Genomic DNA, 23,017 nt, shown 5'->3' with positions numbered 1-23,017 from the left:
GGTATTGGTTTCATAAGTTTTATGTTGAATAAAAATTGATTTGGAAAATTGTTTCTTCTACCTTCTTCCTTTTCTATTTTGTAACGATGATACTTATTTGTTACAAATTTTTTGTACTATAGTCTTTCAAATTCCAGAATTTGCATGTAACTATATTTTTGTCTGTCTGATTACATATTCTTTTTATATTAAATCAAATGCCATGATACTTCTGTAGCCTTTACCAAATACGTTTTTACTCTTACTTGAACAATTTCTTGGATGGCTACTTTTTGACTTTTACTTGAGTTAAAATATATTGAAATAGTGCTACTCTTACTAGAGTACAATTTATGGGTTCAGACAAAAGTCAGAGCATTCCCTCTTGCAACCTAAAGTTGCAAAGAAGCGACCCTCTTGCTCACCAGAGAAAACTCTAAAATTGAGGCACTCAGCTGGGGGGATGTGGTTATCCCCACAAAAGCCAACTCTGGGGTAGGACAGTCCAGCCTCTCTCCCTGAGTTGGGTTCCAGAGCCCAAGCTATATTTAGAGGTGAGTCCAACTATTTCTAGCTGGTACCGCTCAACCTCACACAACAGTTGTGGTTCCTTATCATGTCCCAAAAGCCAGATGATGCTCCTGGTAATTATGCTCCTGGTAATTATGCTCCTGGTAATTAGCACACCAAGGCTCCTGCCCTCGCCTACCACCAATCGCAACATTCCTCTTTGAAGGCATTGGGCACACATAGAAAGGGCGCATAGAAGAGCCAAAGCTTGATCACAAGGTACTCCCCCACCCCCCAGACATGTCTGCATAATTCCAGGGTGACTCCAGTCTCCCTAATCCAGGTGAGATTCGCCACTTCTTGCGGTCAGCAATATCAACAGAATCACTGAATTACTCCCTGGCCTGACCCTCTTCCCTGAGGCTAATTTGTCTTGGGAGAAACTATCAGGAGGTAAGGCTCCAGGCATCATAGTCAATCAATGAACGGCAAAACTGTCAAATTTGCCATTTAAAATTGTCATCACAAAACTGCACAGAAGAAACAGAGCGAAGTTGTAGAAATGCCTTGTGTTGTTTGTGTGCTACAGAGCTACATGTTTGTTTGGCAGATACCATTCTTACACATTCAGGGATGGATTTGTATTTCATTGAAGGCACATTTCCATTCATATTTCCATTTTCAACTTTCTTTCCAGTTTCTTTCAGGAAATTGTTCTTAATTCTAATGTTTCCAGAAATTCAAGACATCATTGAATATGACACCAGCAGATTTATCCAGTACCACTTCTCTCCTGCTTTTCTGGCTCTCCGAGAGATTGGAGCTACGTAAGTTTGGGATATTTGACTTCTTAGGCACTGTGATGAAAATAAGAAAATGTCCAGTGATGTCTCATGTTTTTTGGAATTAGTTGTTTCAGAAACAGGCTCTGTCTTTCAATTTTGATCAAGTTTCCCTTCTGGGGTAAGTACTCTTTAGTGTTTTCTTACAGCAGCAAAATCTCACAGCGACCCACTTTTGTTAAATTGTCCCACATTAAGAATGATTTGGGTGACCTTAATATGAGAGAAAGCACTACGTGCCCAGTATTAAGTTTGGTGGAGGGTCTGTGATGCTGTGGGCCTGTTTCCAAAGATCCTAGGGAACCTTATTTGAGGCCATGAAATAATTGACTCATTGAAATGCCATGACATTTAAAATAAAATTTGGTGGCTTGTACCACTGAACCTAAACTGGGTCATCATTGGGTCTATCAGCAGGATAATGATCCAAAATGTATAGTCACGTCTGCACAGAATGTGGGTTCAGAAATAAAATAAATGGAAATTGGGACCAATAAGAATGTAAAAACGTCTTGATAAAGCAATATGCTGTTAAATTAAAAGTGAGATTTGAGCATAATTTATCTCCTCTTGTCAGAAAAATTGCAAAAAATTCAGTTCATGTGAATTCCTTTCAGTATATGGGTACAAATGGATTTCTTTATTTCTAACACTACTTTCCTGGCTCCATCCATCCTTCCATTCATCTTTTGCCCACCTTTAGTTTTAAGAAGTGATGAATTCCAGTTAAATGTTGTGGTAACATAAAAACATTGCGGTAACACTTTGGTGGAGCCTTCTGTCTGCTTGCACGTCCTGTTTTACACCTGAATTTGGTGACAAATTAAAACTAATAAACTGCCAGTCATCAACTTCATAGCTAGGTAGAACAGGTTAGCTGTATTGGCTGATTCCTTTTGTTAGCTTTAAACTGTTATGAGGTTAAGGGGTTCTTCTTTCTTACTGAGAGAGTTTCATTTTGTGGTGTCTTTCTTTCAGGTCGGAGTTCACAGTGGGCAGCAAAGCTCTTAACCGCTTCCGTCTGATTGAAAGACATTTTTTCAAAAACTTGCTTCTTAAAACCTTTGACTTTGAGATCGGCTTCTGCATTCCACACAGCAGGAACACCTGTGAGCACATCTACAGCTTACCTGACCTGGAGCCAAATATTGGTAAGTGTAACCATTATGAAATGGGTTTGATGTCTCTGGACTGACTGATTCATTTTCTCCTTAGTTTCACCTTCCACTTGATGATGCCTCCGTCACACTAAACTTTCTTCATTTTTCTTCCCAGTGGAGGAAATGATTGCCAGCCTGTTTGAGACTTGCTCGGACAGTTTTTACTTCGTCAACAACAAGCTGATCATGCATCACAAAGCAGAGTATTCCTTTAGTCCACAAACACAAGGCAACTCATTTGCTTGTAACAACATGAACAGTGTTGGATTGTGATATGATAATTTCTTTCTGTTCAACCCTTACTATTATACCATTTTTAAATGAGTAAGTGTAGAGCTACAACTTTAGGTACTGAATCAGTTGCTGTGTCTATTGTCACAAATGATTTGATTTCAGGTTGTCAATAAATCAACCAGGTGGTATTTTGATGAAATTAAGGAAAGTGTTTAAATAACTGAGATCCACTTATTGATCCAGAACATGTGCTCTTCATACAGTGAATTTACTGCCAGGAGTCCAGAAACTCATTGACTTTTTATATGCAGACTAATTACAAAGAGATCAGAGGTGAGGATGGTTACCTTTAGGAGCCATTTAAACCCATATATATTAGCATGTGTGGCCAAAACATTTAGTTGATGTAAACCTTTGATCTGGGTCATTTGAGTAGTTTCTGTTGTGCTTCTGATTTGAAGAGAGTGTAATAATAAATAGCTTCATCCAACCACTAGCCATTGGAAGAGAAACATTTTGTGATTATTGTTTATATTGTCAGAAATAACACACTTTTTCCCAGGGTATGTACACTCATGAGAGTTAAAATATGCTCCACTGTTACAGAACAGTCATACGTGCTCTGTCTGCACTGATGAAGATTCACTCACCTTAGCTTGCTGAATGTTTGGAATGGCTCCAGCTGACAGCAGCCTGACCTACTTTTTAATTATTTCTCCTGATAATTATTTGACCTTCCAGTCCTGAGTAAAAAAAGTGTTATTTCTGCACGTTTCATCCTAGTTCACACTTTCTATACAAAACAAGGTGATCGAAAGTGACACACAAAATCCAAAGACATGACAGGGCTTAATGTTGAAGCAAAATTTGCTTCATGAAACATGCAAGACTATAGCAGTGTGATAGAAGCTTTATTTGTGCTAAAAAAGGAAAAGCTGAAAACTAAAATATGGACACTTCTTCTTGCCTTAGATAATCATTAACGCCAAGATCCACATCTTCCACTTGTTATGTTTATGATTATTGATTGATTAATCTTGATCAATAATTATAATTACAAATCATAATCTGACAAAATCAATTTCTTAAACAAAAATTCTCATTTATGAATCGAGACCAGATATGTTTCTGGTGTTGTAATTGTGGCTCAACGCCTCTGACAATTACAACCGTTAAATACTCCGTAATAATTAATAACTATTGCCGGAGATGTCACTGTTTAATCGACCGTTTCTGCCGAAACGTGTGGAACTTGAACCTTATTTTGACTGACCCATCACTTTTTGCACACAATGAAACACCAAACGCTCTCTCTTTATCTATGTGAATATTTATTAATTTTCACCTACTCAACATGCAAAATTCTACAAACACAGGGGTAACACATCTAAATAAGCAAAATCAACAAACGGTAGTGGGTATGTATTGAGTCAGCCAGCCGTTTATGGTATTTCAGACGAAGGAAGATGGGAATATGAGTGGTGGCGAGTGGTGGGGGTTGGAGCGCAGCTCCGACTGTCCTTATGGTCTTCTGATCATAAAACTTCCCCCTAACTCCTGAGCACAAAGGATTCTAACTTTTGGCGGTAAGCTAGCACACTGAGATTGAAGACAAAGGGAAATGGAGAATTTTACCATGAGGTCGTTTTAACAGTCCAGTATTACAACGCACCGCGTTGACTCTCAGATAGTAAAAACACAAGCAGCTCGAGGACCGCGACGGATCCCGATATCAACATAACACATCAAAGTTCAATAAGCAAGGTTACATGCACATATTATTCAGAACACATGAGATCCTAACCAGCGATTCTGATCGCTTCTACAACCTCTGACCCTGCCCAGGCCTTCTAATAAAGAAATAAAAGATAAAATAAAAAGATTGGTTTTACTTGGTGTCGTCTTCTTCCTGAGTGAGGGAATTCGAGCGAGGAAAAGTGGGGTTAAGTTAATTGTGCGTCCACAATCAACTTCAGGAGAGCGGTCAGTCTTCGTCCTTTGGTCTTCTTGACAAAAAGGAAAAATATGATCTGACCATCAAAGTCGACTTGAAAATGAAACACGATAGCGGTTCGTCTCTCCGAAACTCCGTGTCCTCAGTTACGTGTTAACTCACGTCTTCGATCGGTAAAGTGAAATCTCTGGCCTTCTTAGTCCAAAAACCTCAGTTATGAATTGTTCGTTGTCCAACGAGAGAGAATGAATGAACTCTGTGAAGAGCTCTTCTCTTAAAGTGGTGCACTTCAGTCACTAGACCGGTTTTGTAGCAGAAGGCAAGTTTTCAAACATGAGCGCCTCCTATATAGCGCCCTGTGACGTCAGACTTGGGACGCCCAGTCATATCAGTCGCAATGCTCGATGGGATATGCAGGAGCGGGCTATCCTGGGTGCAAAATGGCCGATGCCATTGGAGGGGCACAGTGACGTCCAACAATGTGCAGATAATCCAATACTCAGCAAACAAGTGGTCCAACACACTTTTGCAGGTTGCCATTGTCTGCATGTATATATACATTATTTTCCCTGTGGATTTTTAATGTCACCTCTTCTGCATTGGTTTTAACTGACACAGGTTGCTCTGCTGTCCTTGGTGCTCCAGAAAATACTCACAATGAGTGTATATTTTCATCTGCTTCATCTAGTGCATCCTCTCCCACTCTACAGTTCTCCATCATTCCAACTCCATCCTCATCCTCCAAGCTTGGCTGAAGTCTTCTGCTCCAGCCACAGAGATCTGACTAAGACACAACAATAAAGGTGACCTAGCTGTCCTCTCAGCTACCAAAGGCTGTTCTGTTCTGCCAAAGTGATCTACACTGGTTAACAGCATCCCAACTGCAAGCATAAGCATGTTGTTCACAGTCTCGGATTCCCGAAATACAAGATTCAAGCTAAAGTAATTATAAAACAATCAGCTATTTTCTGTTTGACTGCTCTGTATTCAGAAAATTTCCATAAAAGGATGGTAAATAAGAAAAAAGTGCAAACAGCCCCACAACGTTTGACACAAGACGTGTAATGAAGTCTTACGGTATTAGACCTGCAAAATATTTCTCAACAAGTTGGTGCCAGAATAGGATTCTGTCTGGTGAGGTAAGTCCTCTGGGAGAAGAAAGTTTACTATTTAAAAAGGAGGAAGAGACAACTGGTTTCCTCTCAAAGCCGACGAGGGGAACTTTTATTCAGAACACATCTCTGAATACATCTTCATACAAAACCCCAAAGAATCCCAAAATCCCTTTCACGAGTCAAGATATATATACAACAGTCATTTCATTGTTTTGTATGTGAGACTTTTTGACCAATCAGATGTACCCTTTCACGTACGCACATTTTGGCACTCACAACATTGATTCTCAAGAGCAGTTTCAGAAATACAAAACCAGCAAACATCTGCAGGAAATCAAATTGGTCTACGTGACCGTTATATCACTACAATCTCATCACTCTGGTCAACTCCTCATTCCTGAGCTAAACTGGACTGCTGAACTAATGTCAAAGAGACGTGGCAGGATTCAAGATATCATAATTCTTTCCGGCTGAACTGTTTTCATCCAGCCTACAAGTTCGCTTCTACAATAACAAGTCCATCAGTCTTTCCTCACGCCAAGACTGCTTCCTTATCTACCTTGTTCCCGGACAGGCCTTGCATGCTGCTCAGAGTGTCTTTTCCATAACAATCTACACAGAATTCATTTTACATATGGCAAAAACAATAGTAACACTTTTTAATCTACCAAATGAAGCTTTACGCTTCCACAGTCCAAGTTATTTTTATGGCTCCCTGATATGAAGTGTAGTGGTTTAAGCTTAACAAGCCTTTAGCTACTCTTATTTCAGGGTAAGACGTGAACCAGATCTTGCGTTGTCTTATATAGACAGAGTGGACTGATTGAGACTTTTAGTAATACAAAACCATTAAAGATGGAAAAATGAACAGTCACAGACAAAATACAGTAATTTGTAAACCCTGTGAATACACGTCAACAAGCTGACAGTTAGGCACTAACAACACTGAAGTTTTCTTTATTTTTACACAGAACAAAAATATTATTATTATCATATTTAAACTTTTACTACATTTTAAAGCTTGTTTGGCATTAAAACCACCTTATAATTAAGTAGAGGTATAAAAGCTACAATAAACATACCTCTTAAACCTAGATTAAATTCTTCCGTAATGATTAAAGCTTGTGTTTTCTGAATTCCAGATTTTACTTAATAAAAGTAAAGAACTGGGATTTCCCAATATTGCTAAAATGTCATTCTTGATGCGATGGTTGAAAGTCAGGGTAGCAAGTTAGAGTCAGAAGGAAACAGTTCTGATGAATAAAGGATAGACAGGAGAAAAATACTGAGGGAGAATTTTTTTTTATGTATCACTTCTGGCAGAGTAGCACTCAGAATTGTTGCCAAGAATTGAGTGCCAAGAAGAAGCCCAACAGATTTACTTTCACAAGTGGAGCATTATGTCTAACGCTAGAAACGGCTTTGGGATTATTACACTTGCAATGGACAACAGGACACAGAAATGAAAAGGAAAGGAAGAAAAAGAAGCAAGAAAGAGAAAGAGGTGGGGCAAAATGGAAAAAGGGAGAGAAGGAGAAAAGGATAGAGATAAAGGAGGTTGAAGAGAATACAAGATAACACCCTAGAAGACTGCTTTTACACCTGCAGAAACATATATAACAGCAATTACCAAAAAGTGCACAGTAATAATGAATGCAAAATGTATTTGGTGGTAACTGCGGCTCAATATAGAACATCTGTGTATCTGTTAACACCTGAATCCAAACACCTGTGGTTGTAAGTGTGAGCACTTTTGTGTATACAAGGTCTCTCCATAAAAATATGCAATAGCGAGTGTGAGGAGCCACCGACCTGCCCCCCTGGGCTCGAGACAGTCACTCATGCTCCCCATATATACTCTAGACTCCCAGGCCCTAACAACTTGATAGTCCTAACAACATGATATAATTGACTATGAGTGAGCCACTCCTAAATCTTTGTAGGCAAATAAATAGGAAACTAAGATCAAGGCACTATAACACATTCAAATGAGTTATCAAGTGAACCAAAGAGGCAAGGTGTTGGAATAATTGAATATAGATTTATCTTATATTTTCTCCTATTCTTTAACTTGACTATTTGATCTTATAACCTTTCATGATGTATGTGTGAGTAAAGGATGTGTGAGTTTGTCTGCAGGCAAAGGTCATAAATAGGGGGTCATAAAGATGAAGGCACGGCTGACCCCACAAGTTGAGGAGGTCATAAAGATGAAGGCACGGCTGACCCTACAAGTTGGAGGAGACTGTGGGAAATGTGTTGTTAATGTATAAAGCTGTTTATGACCTGTTTACGATGCAGCTGTTGTTTTCCCCCATCCTTTAGAGAACAATGTTTTATGTAAACTAGGGACCCCCGAAAGACAATAAAAAGAGGAGGCGGACAGATGCTGTTCAGAATGATTGGGGACTTGTAACTGAACATGTTTCTGATCGTTCTCCTCGTACGAGTAAAATAACTAACATTTTGTCTCTCTCTCTTCTTTTTGTGTTGTTATAAATATTGTTAGGTTGGTTAAACCTGACATTAATTTGGTCCTTCGAGAGCCGGATTCCAACTACGCCTGATGATTCCAGCGGGTCGGTAGACTCCAGGAAAAGACCGTGTGCACGGCTGTTTTCATCAGGAAGACACACAGACCCTTTCCGGGACTGGATTTTGGCCCGCCCGCTGGAGTCTGATGGCTGACGTAACTCTGAGAGAGAGAAGAGAGGACAAAGTGGTGAGTTGAATCTGGATTTAAAACAAAAGTGTGACGAATGACTGGGGGTCATTGCGTAAAGTAAACAAACCCTGTGAACCTAGGCACTGACAGGTAACAGCAGTGCGCCGGAGTTCTGCTTAAAGTATTAGTAAAAATACTGAAAATTCCGAGGTTATCAGCAGTGCGCCGGAGTTCTGCTTAAAGTATTAGTAAAAATACTGAAAATTCCGAGGTTATCAGCAGTGCGCCGGAGTTCTGCTTAAAGTATTAGTAAAAATACTGAAAATTCCGAGGTTATCAGCAGTGCGCCGGAGTTCTGCTTAAAGTATTAGTAAAAATACTGAAAATTCCGAGGTTAACAGCAGTGCGCCGGAGTTCTGCTTGAAGTATTAGTAAAAATACTGAAAATTCCGAGGTTATCAGCAGTGTGCCGGAGTTCTGCTTAAAGTATTAGTGAAAATACTGAAAATTCCAAGGTTATAGGGGACGACAGAGTCCTCTTAAGTATTAAGAAAGTAATACTAAAATTCCGTGTTTCCAGAACGGCGGAGTCTGTGTTTAAGTATTTTATACAACAAAAAATACTAAGTAAAATCTGCATTTAAGTATTTTAAACAACAACAAAATACTAAGTAAAATCTGCGTTTAAATGTGTGTATGTGAGAAATAAATGGAGGATTTAAACCACTAGGTTTTACCTCATACCAAAAACAGTAGGATTGTAAGTGACTAACTTTTGTGGAAGCAAAGGCAAGAATTCTCCACTCGAAAGAGTTGAAGTGAGAATTACCACAAAAGGAGATTTTTCTGTCACCCTACTGAGCAGAATAATCCAGTATTTAGAATACCCTAGGTATTTATATGCTGGACCAAATTTAAATAAAAGAAATGGGAAAAGGGTGATTTAAATACACTAAAATGAATAATAATGTAAAGATTGGAAATTTATGAAAGCACAGGATCAAATTAAAATATTAAAATGAAAATATTTACATAAATGGATAACCACATATCATTATGATGGTCGTTTAAACTCTAAAAAATTTGTTAATCTATAGGATGCAATAATTAAAAGTACATTAAAGTAAACGTGATTTAAAAAAAATGGGCAAAGCAGTAATGTAGATGAGGATGTAGATTATTGCTTTAAAATAACTAAAAAGAGAGAAATGTGATGCAGGAGATAAGAATGGACGTTTTTGTGGAAAGCAGAAAAGGTCAGAGGGCTAAGAAGTAATTTTTGATAGACTTGCAAAGTGGAATAGCAGGACAGAAGAAGGGGAGTAAAAGAGTAGGTGGAAAGTTTTGTTTTGTACCAAAGATCTGATGAGGTTTGACAGGATTGGATGGGCTAAAATGAGTCCCTTTGGTGAATAAATCCATCCCCACCATGGCTGTACCTCATGTATGTTTTATTTGTGTTTATTTTTTATTATTATTGTTTTGAGATGCTGAAGGCTGTTGATACAGCGTGTCACGGAGGTTCATGGCATGACATGGTTTTTTTCTGTGTAACCTTAGAAAATATTTTACTCTTTTTAATAGCCAGAGTGAAACAAAAAGAGGAATGACCTTTTGAAGAATATAGGATTAGACTGACAAAAGTGTTTAAAATACATAGTGGTCTACAATAAGCAAGGAGTTTATTAACAGCAGTTAAAAAATGCACTACATGCTGGTTCCAGGGATGCAATTAATACCTGGGTAAGGAGATATTTTATAGGGTTCCCCACAGCAAATCTAGAAGACTATGTTAATCATGCCCTCCATGCAGAAAAAGTTATGAAGGAGATAAAAAAAAAAAATACATAAATAAATAAATAGGCAACATTTTTTTCAGCAAGAAGAAGAAGAAGAGCAGATTTATTAAAACAACAGAGGTAGAGAAAAAATTTAGAGGCAGAGGACAAAAACCGCAGGGGTCAGAGAGGATGTGAGCAGAGGAGATTACAGACAATACACATCAGGGTGTTGATGTTAAAAAGGAGTAGGGCCATTTTATTACCACTATTAACTGGATGTTCTGAATAAGCCACCCCTAGACGTAGGGACAGCTTTACTAACAGAAGGAAGAAATGTCATTACTCGACTACAAGATCAGATGACACCAGATGATATACATATTACCATGTGGTATAAAAATACTCCTGGACAAGATAAAATTTATGCAGAAGCATTAAATAAAGTAACCCCTATAAAAGTCATGGTAACTTATGTTTATACAGAAAGGAAGAGTACCTCAGTTGCTGAAGTAGTGTTAGAGAAAGACACTAGGAAGCTCTGCAACATGTGGTCACCTCCACACATATCTTTATTCAAGGATAAAGAACTCAAGTAGCATGATATGAGTAGAATAGTGCAGAGGGTAAAAGATGTCACAGACTGGTTTGTAACAATAATGAATACAGAAACTAGTGCATCCACAGGATTAATTAGAAAATTATTATTATGGACAGTGATGGTGCAGGAAGGGATACATTTGCATACAAAACAACAATGAGAACTATTCCTTACTGAACAGGAGGAACAGTGTTTGAATGAAGTCGCTGATAAGTTATGGTCAACAGACCCAACTGATGTGGGTTTAGTAAAGGAGCATTACCTGTCCAAATTAGAGCAAAAACAGAATACAAGCCCAGAATAAATAATACCCTTTGAAATATGATGCTCGTGAAGGAATAAAACCAGTAATAAAGGATTTAATAACTGCAGGGGTGATAATAAAATGCGAGGATTCACCATGTAACACCCCCATTTTTGCAGTTAAAAAACAAGCTCCATCAACAGGAAAGATAGGCAGTTCTGGTTTGCATTTACCTTTGAGGGACAAAGATATACTTATACCAGACTACCTCAAGGTTACTGTGAAAGTCCAACTATATACTTTCAGGAAATGAGTGCAAGTATGGGCAAGTTTGACCCTCCAGGAGGTAGTCAGGTTTTACTATATGTTGATGATGTGCTATTAGCCTCTCCTGATGAGGAGATTTGTAAAAATTATACAATAGCATTATTAAGACATTTAGCAGAAGAAGGACAAAGTTAGTAAAAAGAAACTTCAGTTGTGTAAAAATGAGGTTAAATACTTAGGTCATAATCTTAGCGCAGGGGGACGCACAATTGTAGAAGAAAGAAAGACTGCAATATTACAAGTTCTGAAACCAGTAACAAAAAAGCAAATAATGTCCTTCCTTGGACTAACTAATTATTGTAGAAACTGGGTGCCAAATTATGCAGAAATAGTAGCTCCATTAAACAAATTAATGTATGAGGAAGAGCTGAAAATGACGTCTGAACTAAGATGGAGTGTAGAAGCTGAAGAAGCATTTACCAACATAAAACAAGTTCTAGTTTCCAGTACTGCTTTAGCATTACCAGATTATAGTAAACTGTTTGTTCAGATGGTAGATTGCAAGGGACATTTTATGACTTCAGTTCTGGTTCAACAACATGGAGATAAAATGAAAATAATAGCCTATTTCTTTTCAAAATTAGATAGTGTTGCGTGTGTGAAACTATATTGTGTGAGAGCTGTAATTGCTGCAATAGTGTTGTTTCACCTTTTAACCTTAAGAGTTTCCCATGCAGTTCCAGCATTAATACTGCAGAATTAGGAAAAAAAAAAAAAGAAGAAAAAAATTAGAAGTGATTTACAGGATCACAAAATAGTTTATGTGAATGATTTCTCTTAAAAAGATGAGAGGGAGAAGACACAAACAGGATATGCATTGGTGACAATGGATAGTGTTAGAAAAGATGCAACTACAAAGCTCACTACAGGAGATAGCAATGTGGAAAAAACATGGAGCTGAATTAAAAGATGAAAACTATATTTGACCAGATAATAAACCTGTCCTACCATAGAACCTATAAATGGAAGCAATATTTGAGCCATCGTGTTTCATAATGTCTCAACAGGGGGGAATAGTAGGACAGATATATTAATATTATATAACATATTGATTAAATTCTAAAAACTTCTTATTAAAAAATTTTTTTGTAAAACATGTTTAGCATGTGTAAAACATTATCCACAAGGGAATTTAAGACAACAAAGGGGACAATTTGCAAAACTAAGATACCCTTTTCAAACAATTGATATGGATTTTATTGAGTTAAACCACAGTGAAGGGAAAAAGTTTTGTTTAGTCATTATAGATGCATTTTCTAAATGGATAGAACTATTTCCAACTAAACATTACAACTACCTCAGGGTTAACACCCTATGAAATGTTATGTGGAAGACCATACAGATTACCACAGTTCAAAAATAAGTGGGAGTTAGATGAAGAAGCTAACCTAGTTGATTATATGAGGAGTATGTTAGAAACCAACAGAAATAAATTTAAGCTAATGAGGAATGTTCTATTTCCCAGCAGGAAAACTAACTAGTGAAACAAGGAGACTGGGTGTTAATAAGGAGTGTAAAGAAGAAGCATTGTTATTCACCTAAGTGGGAGGATCCATATTAGGTATTATGAACCACTGCCAGGGCAGTAAAATAACTGAGAGATGAACCTGGATTCACCTTACACATTGTAAAAAGATCATTTCGGTTGAAAGCTCCGTCAGGGGAAGTGATTTATAGACTGATAATAGGGTGGACCCAGACATTTAGAGTCTGGAGAGATCCGAAAGTCAGTGAAGACAATTAAGACACTGGAACCATTTAGAGGAGTGAAAATTTCAGCCAAAAGGATTTCTAGATGGATGAACAATGCTTTCCGATGCTGTGCGTTTATATTTTTTTTTTATATTGATTTTTTTGTTTTTCTGGTACTTCTGGAAACCAGTCAAGATGAATTAGAATGTAACAACATCTGTTATGAGTTATATGAAACAAATAGTGCTAAATCAAGGTAGGAAAGATAACCTAACTATGTGTACTAAACAAACTTCTTATACTTATGGTATTCAAGTGTGCGTGAAATCTAAAACCATAGCTGTGGTGCTGATCCCACTCATTAGCTTGACCAAATGAGGAAGGAAAGGACAGGATTATAGAAGTTATAAATGGTACTTAACTAATGATAGAAGAGACACCTCATGGTCCATGATGGTAGCTGATGAAGGGAATAATTGGACACCAGAGTGGCGCACCACTGCTTATGCTAGTTATTAAAAGAAGTTGTTTAAGTTCCATAAAGCTGATAATGTAATCCAGGTAACAGAGCGAAGAGAGTGAAAATTATGTTAGGAAAGTTAACCACAGATGACTAAGTTCCAGGTTATTACAGGAGTATCAGGAACAAATAATAACTGATTATTGATGGTAGAACAAGAGGCTAACATGACTAAAAGAGATTGTGTTGTGTGTTTGGGTTCCAGGCTTTTATTATAAATAATTCCAGCTGTGATACCACAACTCTGTGTGATGGAAGTAATGAATAAAACTAATCCTAATGAAATGTGTCAGCACAAGGATTCTGTTTTTCCTGTAATTATAGCAGATAAGGATAAATCAGTTTTCCATAAGCGAGTCACCACTGGAAACTATACCTGTATAAATATGACAGAGGGAGGTAATAAATTGGGAAATCTCATTGCAGTATGGTGTACTGCAATTGTAAAAGTAAATAAGTGTTTTAAACCAGTCTCTAGAGGAGACATTTGGTGGTGGTTGTTTGATTGATCACCTTCAAAAGTAACAGGACTCTGTGCTTAATTACTTTATGGTTATATCCTATGTTAGTAGATGAAGTAACAGATGGACTATTTAGTGTTAAATCCACATGATTGGTGTGATAGAAAGTGCAGAGCTGCAGCTTGGCAGACTGAGGGAGACTCTACATACATAGATGCTATAGATGAAGATAAATTAACTGATCAAGTAGCTGCAGGATTTGAATCAAGTATCTGTTGGTGGTGTACGTTGAACGGAAACGTAGACAGGATCAACTATATTCATTACAATGTACAAAAACTAGGAAATTGGACAAAGCGGGTTTGAAACTGTCCATGACTAATTGGCTTCAACTTCCCTGATAGCATTCCAGAATAGAATTGCTTTGGACATGTTGTTAGCTGAAAAAGGAGAAGTTTGTGCTATTTTCGGAGAAAAATGTTGCACATTCACACCTAACAACACGGCGGCTGATGGCAGCCTAACGAAAGCCATAGAAGGTTTGAGATCTCTAAATGGCAAAATGAAAGAGCATTATGGAGTAGACGCCTCGATGTGGGACTCCTGGCTGGATATGTTTGGGAAGTATAAAATTTTAGTATCATGAGTAATAATTTCCTTTGCAGTGTTTGCTGCAATTTTGACATTGTGTGGATGTTGTTGAATGCCCTGCTTTTGTACTCTGCTTAACCGTCTTATCACCACAGCTATTTTCTCCTATGGAAAACAGAGTTACACAACTCTATCCGTTATTTAAACATCAGGATGATGAAGATGACGAGGATGGGACTGACCACAGTTCTGACCTGTATGCAGATCCATTTCTATATGATTATGTGATTTAAATGTCAGTAAGGGCCTCTTGTCTTTGTACTCATGAAGATAAACTTACAGTTACAAAATTTGACAGAAGTGGTTGTTAAGTGATATGAGAATATGAGCACATATAAGACAAACAGGGGGGAAATGTTGGAATAATTGAATATAGATTTATCTTATATTTTCTCCTATTCTTTAACTTGACTATTTGATCTTATAACCTTTCATGATGTATGTGTGAGTAAAGGATGTGTGAGTTTGTCTGCAGGCAAAGGTCATAAATAGGAGGTCATAAAGATGAAGGCACGGCTGACCCCACAAGTTGAGGAGGTCATAAAGATGAAGGCACGGCTGACCCTACAAGTTGGAGGAGACTGTGGGAAATGTGTTGTTAATGTATAAAGCTGTTTATGACCTGTTTACGATGCAGCTGTTGTTTTCCCCCATCCTTTAGAGAACAATGTTTTATGTAAACTAGGGACCCCCGAAAGACAATAAAAAGAGGAGGCGGACAGATGCTGTTCAGAATGATTGGGGACTTGTAACTGAACATGTTTCTGATCGTTCTCCTCGTACGAGTAAAATAACTAACATTTTGTCTCTCTCTCTTCTTTTTGTGTTGTTATAAATATTGTTAGGTTGGTTAAACCTGACACAAGGAACATGTGTATTGTTTTGTAAACAGTAAGTCTTTACAATAGGAGCAACAGTGATGCAATAAATATGTCATTTTTTTATTATTTTTGCTGCTTTGTAGAGTGTAACCCTGACCCTGCTAGCGGTCAAATAAATCTTACAAGCTTTTAACCAATTATATAGACTAACCAGACAATTCAGCTAATTTTGTGTTGTCTCATTATTAGCCGCTAGGCAGTTAGTATCGGCTGCAGGAGAGGGATGCTCCAGTAGTAACCCCCTGTAGTTGTGAGGACAAAATATGTTCAGAAAGTGTTTCTTGTGCCATTGTAAAGCCCAGAGTACAGCTACATGCAACACTTGGTTCTCATTGGTCGTTTTAATAGCTCTGCCTTCTGCTCATGTCTGCTGTGACGCATCAGAGACAATGCGTTTAATGAATGAACAAAAACAAGACTTTTTTTAAAGCGTGGCCACTACACATACTTTTAATGTTAATTTTATTTTTACCTATGCTGATACTGTACTACTACCATGGTAATCATTCAAACTAGTGACAATTTCATTCTGGCTACATACATTTTTTTTTATGAAGTTGATGGAAAGAAGGAAAAGAAAAAAAGACAGAACTGGAACACACATAATGTGACTTATAGATGATCTCTCTTCTTTGGCAGTTCGTTAAATTTTCCTAATCCTTCGTCATATCGTTCAATGACATTTGGAAAAAAATTTCCATTTGTGCTCAGTTTAGTGCTATGATTAAAGGTAATGTTTTACTACATGCCCATACAGGTAAAATATTCTTTATCAAGAACAAGATTACTTGCCATACTAAATATGTGGTATTTTCATTGAAATGCCTTGTGACTTGGTGTACATGCTAAACTGAAACAGAGAGTTAAAAATTCAATTCAATCCAGTTTTATTTATAAAGCACCAATTCACAACACATGTTGTCTCATGCCGCTTTACAATGTCAATTCAGTAGAATTATACAGATTTCAAGTCAGGTACATACATTCCAACATAAATTGTATTAAATTTATGTTGGAATTGTATTCAATTTAAGGAAACCCAGCAGATTGCATCGATTTAGTGACTTGGAGCATTCACTCCTCCTGGATGAGCGGGTAGTGACAGTGGATAGTTGCTTGCATTGACTTTGCAGCAGTCCCTCATACTGAGCATGCATGTAGGGACAGTGGAGAGGAAAACTCCCTTTTAACCGGAAGAAACCTCCAGCAGGACCAGGCTGAGCATGAGGGGCCATCTGCCACGACCAACTGGGGATTCGAGACAACAGAGCAGAGACACAAAAAGAACACAGAAGCACTGATCCAGGAGTACTTTCTAAGGGAAAGAAAAGTAAAATGTTAATGGAAGTAGTTCCTTTAGTGGCTTCATCTAGGAAAGAAAGACAGCTAAGCAGATGAACGTAAACATAAAGATAAGAGACCCCCTGGGGTTAGACAATTTAACACAAAATTGTTAAATTGTTTTAACATTGTTTTAACATTTTTTGTTTTAACATTTTAACATTTTTTTTTTTTACAAATTTTGCTACAATAATTTGACTAAACCCAACAAATGCATGAATGCGATTAAAAGAAATGAACCAGGTTTGCATTAATACACTCTGAGAGACAGTAGTAGTAGTAGCAAGAAGTGCTGGATAAATGACAACATATACCTGCATAACAAATGCAGTGTTTTGTTTATTCCTGGAGCATGGAAGCATTTGAATCCTTGTGGACATAGGAACACACAATTCAAATCTGACTACAAGGACATTTGATGTGTCACCTTGCAAGTACCAAGTTGTATACTTAATTCTTCACAGTACAAGATCATCAAAGTTTAAAAAACAGTTGAAATTTTGCTCCATTTTCATTATTCTATTCAATAGGTTGCTGCAGATTATTCAGCTGAACATCCATCATGAGAGTTTTACCAAATTCCAAAGCTGCTCTGCTGGACTAAGGTCTCCCCGGAGCCAGGCCTGGGGTCGGGACTCATCGGAGAGTGCCTGGTGGCCGGGTTGCTCCTCGCGGGACCTGGCCGGGCCAAACCCAAACGAGAGATGCGAGGCCATCCCCCAGTGGGCCAACCACCTGCAAGAGGAACCGTGAGGGACCACTGCAAAGAGAATCAGGCAGCAGACGAAGGTGGAGACCTCGATGGCTCGATTTCCGGATGCTTAGGCTGGCTCTAGGGACATGGAATGTCCCCTCGTTGGGAGCCAAGGAGCCTGAACTGAACTTGTGCGGGAGGTTGAGAGATATGGACTAGAATAAGTCGGGCTCACCTCCATGCACAGCGTGGGCTCTGGAACCTAGCTCCTCAAGAGAGGCTGGACTCTCTTCTACTCTGGAGTGGCCCGCAGAGAGAGGCGAGCTGGGGTGGGTTTGCTTGTTGCCCTCCTGCTCAGCCATCTCATGTTGGGGTTTACCCGAGGGGATGAGAGGGTTGCATCCCTGTGCCTTCAGGTCAGGACAGGTCTCTGACTGTCATTTTATTTTGGATCCTTTCAATACCTAGTCAGAAGCTTTATTTAAATTTTTAATTCATGTAGAATGTTTAATTCAGTTTGAACAAATTATGAGTGTGCTTTTCTCTTAGTTGATTTCCATACGTAGTTTTGGTTCACATAAAATAATGTTTGTTTATATGTTGCATGAAACAATAATCCATGTTTAGAATAATGTTTCTAAATCCCAAATTGATTAAACCTTGAGTTTTCAGGAGAGTTAAGAAGCAGCTTGTTTCTGAGGTAGGTGCATGTTAACAGTTTTGCAGTTTAAGGTTCACTAAGATGGGTTGGAATGAAGAAACTGTGGGTCCGCCCATAGGCTGCCAATCAGAGGTTAGTTCTGCCTGACTCCGCCCACCTACCAGGTTGGTTCATGCCTTTGCTGTCATGGTAACGCTCAGCACCTCCCTTCCTGAGTTTTAACACTGTTTAAGAGACAATAGAATCAAAATGCTTGTAGTGATTGTTGCCTTAAAAACATGTTTTTTGTATAATAATTAAGGATGTAGCATGACATTTAGATTAATGTATTTTACTATTAAAAGGTTAATGAAATAGTTTAAACTAATTTGAAGAATTAGTTTTGCATGCAGAATCATTGGTGATTTATTAGATTGAAAGCTTTCCCTGGTGCCATTAAGCTAGCAGACAGTTAAAGATATGCCAAAAGTAAGGAATATATTTTTGATAAAGAATCTGAGTCATGACTTCATACTTGGTGGGAATTAATGATTAGATTAAATTTGTAGGGTTTATGCATCAAAATTACATTACATTTCCATGAATTATGGAATTAATTAATATTCATTTTTATACAAGATAAATCAGGATGATATGTGACCTAATTCTAAGTGAGACATTGATGAACTGCACAACAACTGAATTTTGCAGTTTGTTATTTATGGAACTGAATTGAAGTTAAAAACAACTGGATTTTATTTATGTTGCTTTTGGTATATTCATAGTGGCACATAGTTATGTTGGAATTGATTTCTTTGGTTCTATGTAATGTGATCGTGGTTACTAGAACATTTTTTCAAACTTTTTTGCTGGTTTGCCGCATGAGTTGGACCCTGTGTCAGAGGAGCGGAATGTCAGCATAAAGAAACAATGGGGTTTTGTCGAGGTAGGAAAACTTTACTGGCCGTCCGTTAACTCTTACATTACTCCTCACCTCTCATCGACTCTTTTAATTTGGCACCCCACAGGACAATCCTCAGTCAGAGATCAGTTGTACGCTTCCACAAGTTTATTAAAACCAATCTGAATTCAAAGAGGGAGACATCACACTTACACTGCTACCTGGAAACGTCTGTGTGTTGTCTCACTGGGGGCTGTGTTACATTACATTTTATACCCCACGCTGCTATGCAGTACACATACACAATCATTCTGTCTGTGGATGTCTCCCCAGCAACAGCATAAAAAAACAGAGATACATTTCATCATGGGCTGCATGTTGGTGCAGTTTGTAGCACTGTTGCCTTGCAGCAAGAAGGTCCTGGGTTCGATTCCCAGCCTGGGGTCTTTCTGCATGGAGTTTGCATGTTCTCCCCGTGCATGCGTGGGTTCTCACCGGGTACTCCGGCTTCCTCCCACAGTCCAAAGACATGCCTGTTAGGTTAACTGGTAACTCTAAATTGCCCTTAGGTGTATGAATGAATGTGTGCGTGGTTGTTTGTGTGTTGCCCTGCGATGGACTGGTGACCTGTCCCGGGTGTACCCCGCCTCTCGCCCATAGACTGCTGGAGATCGGCACCAGCTCCCCCACGACCCACTATGGAATAAGCGGTATAAAATGACTGACTGACTGACATTTCATCATTTACTTAAGAATTGTTTCCCACTCGTTTTCAGGAAGTTTTGGGGTGGAATGCTTATCAAATGTTTTGGTCAGCACAGAGAGGAGTACCATGCCTCCCCAATACACTGCCGGCTTCTCACGGTACAGACAGAACACACCTGCAAGCTTTAACCTTGAATAATAAACACTCATTGTGTTAAATACTAGAGGCTACTGTTAAGGTTTTTTCTAACAATCAAAAGCATAACTAAAACTCCTAATTAAATCAATCTATAAGCAGCAAAGTCCCAAATATATCTTAGTTTTAGCTACTAATAATAATGCATTTATAGTTCCACACTACTAATAATAAGCCATTTATATTTCCACAATTCCCGCCAGCTCCAGCCCCTGAAGTCTGTCCATCAAAGCACACATCTGATAAGTAGGAGGTTTAGATTCAGCACTCTCCTTCTCAATTGTGGCAGTGATGAAGTGAACCATCAGAGCCCTGATGCATGGTACACAGTAACAACCACAGGTAACCATTATGGCAACAGAAATAGCAATAGAAATCATTAATGACATGACTAAACCTTTCCATTTGTCAAACATATCAGTAAACCATTGCTCCAATGCATTGTCAATCCCTGAATGCTCGTGCATAGTTTTACTCAGAGATCTCAATCCTTCTAAGGCTCGGGTGACAGATCCGTCAGGAGCGATGTTATTGGGGATAAAAGTACAACACATATCTACAAACATGGCACAGACACCCCCTTTTTCAGCTAGCAACATATCCAACGCCATTCTGGTCAATTTGGCGCCATAAGGGTCAGACAAGCTGTGCATAACTACAGAAGGGGGCTGTTTAGTTTTTGTGCTCCCACCGGTGCCCTCCATTTTGGTTATTAGTGTGGCCGCTAGTACTGTAATTAAGCATGCCTGGAACCGACAATGCCATGAACCTTGCTGAAATTTAATCATCCCTGTGAACTTTAATTAATACTTTCAGAGAGAAGATAAAAATGAATCAAAGCAATATCAATATACACCTCTTACTCCAGAAGGGACAGAAGGATTCTTTTACATTAACTATACTTTAGGCCCTGCTGCCTGAGGACTATTGCATTTCCTGCTTCTGTAGTCTCAGGGTGCTTAAAACCTTCTGATCCTCAGCAGGGATGTCTTGACCCCTTCTAAGTGGAGGATGTCTTATCAGTCCTATTAATTAATTGCATTTCTTCATTAAAAACAAACACTGCGTGGGTTCAATCACTACAATCCTTATGGCCCCTGAACAGTAAGCACAACAATAGATGAATATAATAAAAGAGTAAAAATGCAATAACATAAAATATAGCTTTTGTTAAGCAAAAAGCATAAATTGAAAATGTTATTTTTTTGTTTTCTCTCGTCCTTTCGTCCTCTGGGTGGCGCAGTCTCGCTGTTCGTTGGTCCCTTATACAGGTGACATCTTGTGCGCTGGTGTCTGTTGGTCTTCTTTCTTCAACAACTAAGGTAGACTGCCTAGTTGTCTGACACAGCTGAGGGGATTATTCTGCCCCTTGTGATGAAGCTGTGTTTCCTCCAATCTCCTCCAGGGGTCTCCCTGGTTCCGGTGCCTCGGCGCACTGGCTCCAATGAAACCACGTGTCTCCTTTGCCCTTCAGCCTCACTGTGTGGGATGTCCTCTCGGTCACCTGGTACGGTCCTGTGAACTTTGGCTCCAACCACTTTCGCTTGATGACTCTCAACCACACCACTTGACCTGGGGTGTTGTTGGCTCTCCTGTAGATCTCTCAGATCCCAGAACCTTGTTGTAGGTTTCCACCAATGTCTGTAAGCTGAGAAAAATAGTCTTTGTGTGACAGATTCTGTATATCAGCTGTAGATGTCAGAACTGCTCCTCGTAGTCCTGGAAAGCTCCTTCCGGTTTCCAGCTCGTATGGTGTATCCTGTGGTTGAGTTCACTGAACACCTGATTGACATCAAAGCAAGAGGTAATGCATCAACCCATAATAATTTAGTCTGTGCACAGATTTTAGCCAATTTGTTTATCAGGTTTCGATTCATTCTTTCAACTTTTCCTTGGGACTGAGGGTGATACACCGTGCCAAACCTGTGTTTCAGCTCCAAACTGGACTCCACCTGTTGCACGTGGTTCTTAAAATGGGTTCCATTGTCAGTCCTTATCTTTTCAGGAAACCCGTGTCTGGGAATGTAATGATTAATGAGACATTTAACCACAGTTTTACTATCTTCCTTTTTCGCTGGCCATGCCTCCGGCCATCCTGTGAAAGCATCCACACACACAAGCAGATATCTGAAACCTCTGACTGACTGCACCATGTCTGTGTAGTCAAGAATTATTTCCTTTCCTGGTCTTGTGATTAAAGGAAATTTTCCCTGCAACGGTGTCAAAGTTTTCTTTGGATTGAATTGCCTACACACTGTACAGCATTTCACAAAGTGTTTCACCATGTCTGTCATAAAAGGATGCCACCACTCCTTCAGATTCTCCAGCATCTATTTAATTCCAACGTATCCTACTCCATGTGCCTCAGACAAATGTTCCTGTTTAAGTCCAGGAGGGAACATCATTCTACCATCTGGTCCTCTCCAACATCTTGTCTGCTCTGTAGCTCCTCTTATCTTCCACATGTTTTTCTCCTCAGGGGCTGCTCTGCTCTGCAGCTCCACTACTCTCTCTAAGGTCAACTGTTCTCTTACTTCCTCCTCTTCAGCCACCATCCTCATCTGAGCAATATAACCTGCTGTTATCTTGGCAGAATGGTCAGCAGCCCGATTCCCTCTTGCTACTTCTGAATCACTGCTGTCATGTCCTTTACATTTGATCACTGCTACTTTTGCTGGTAACAACAAGCTACGTAGCTGCTAGCTCTTTCATTTCTGCTTCATGTTTTATAGGTTTTCTTCCAGCTGTCAAAAATCCTGCTCTCAACCACTGACAGAGTCCCACATGAACGGCTCCTGTGGAGTAAGCTGAGTCTGTGTACACATTCACTTCCTGCCTCTCTGTCAGTCTGAGTGCTGCTATTACTGCCATAACCTCTGCTCTCTGTGCTGATTGGGGTCCTTCCAACCTTCTTGCTTCCACTGTT

General features: G+C 38.9%; 1 protein-coding gene across 1 annotated transcript; it reads left to right on the top strand.

Annotated features, from left to right (window-relative positions):
• The first annotated feature begins 595 nt into the window (after window positions 1-595).
• LOC124864854 (protein unc-119 homolog) lies at window positions 596-22,656 on the top strand. Its single transcript, XM_047359792.1, has 7 exons — window positions 596-623; window positions 1,226-1,316; window positions 2,310-2,482; window positions 2,607-2,720; window positions 21,497-21,598; window positions 21,836-21,895; window positions 22,571-22,656. The coding sequence occupies exons 1-7, from the start codon at window positions 596-598 to the stop codon at window positions 22,654-22,656; spliced, it is 654 nt and encodes a 217-aa protein (XP_047215748.1).
• The last annotated feature ends 361 nt before the right edge of the window (window positions 22,657-23,017 follow it).

The sequence above is a fragment of the Girardinichthys multiradiatus genome, chromosome Y, assembly GCF_021462225.1.
Source record: "Girardinichthys multiradiatus isolate DD_20200921_A chromosome Y, DD_fGirMul_XY1, whole genome shotgun sequence".
NCBI classification, from domain to species: Eukaryota; Metazoa; Chordata; class Actinopteri; order Cyprinodontiformes; family Goodeidae; genus Girardinichthys; species Girardinichthys multiradiatus.
The sequence above is the reverse complement of the archived record's forward strand: the minus strand, read 5'-3'. Positions and strand labels throughout refer to the sequence as shown.

Bases quoted from the DNA above. Each gene is read 5' to 3' on its own strand.
- LOC124864854 (XM_047359792.1), top strand. From the start codon at position 596: ATGTCCCAAAAGCCAGATGATGCTCCTG. The intron at 2,483-2,606 runs GTAAGTGTAACC...TTTTCTTCCCAG, and splicing joins TGACCTGGAGCCAAATATTG to TGGAGGAAATGATTGCCAGC. The intron at 2,721-21,496 runs GCAACTCATTTG...AATCTCCTCCAG, and splicing joins CTTTAGTCCACAAACACAAG to GGGTCTCCCTGGTTCCGGTG.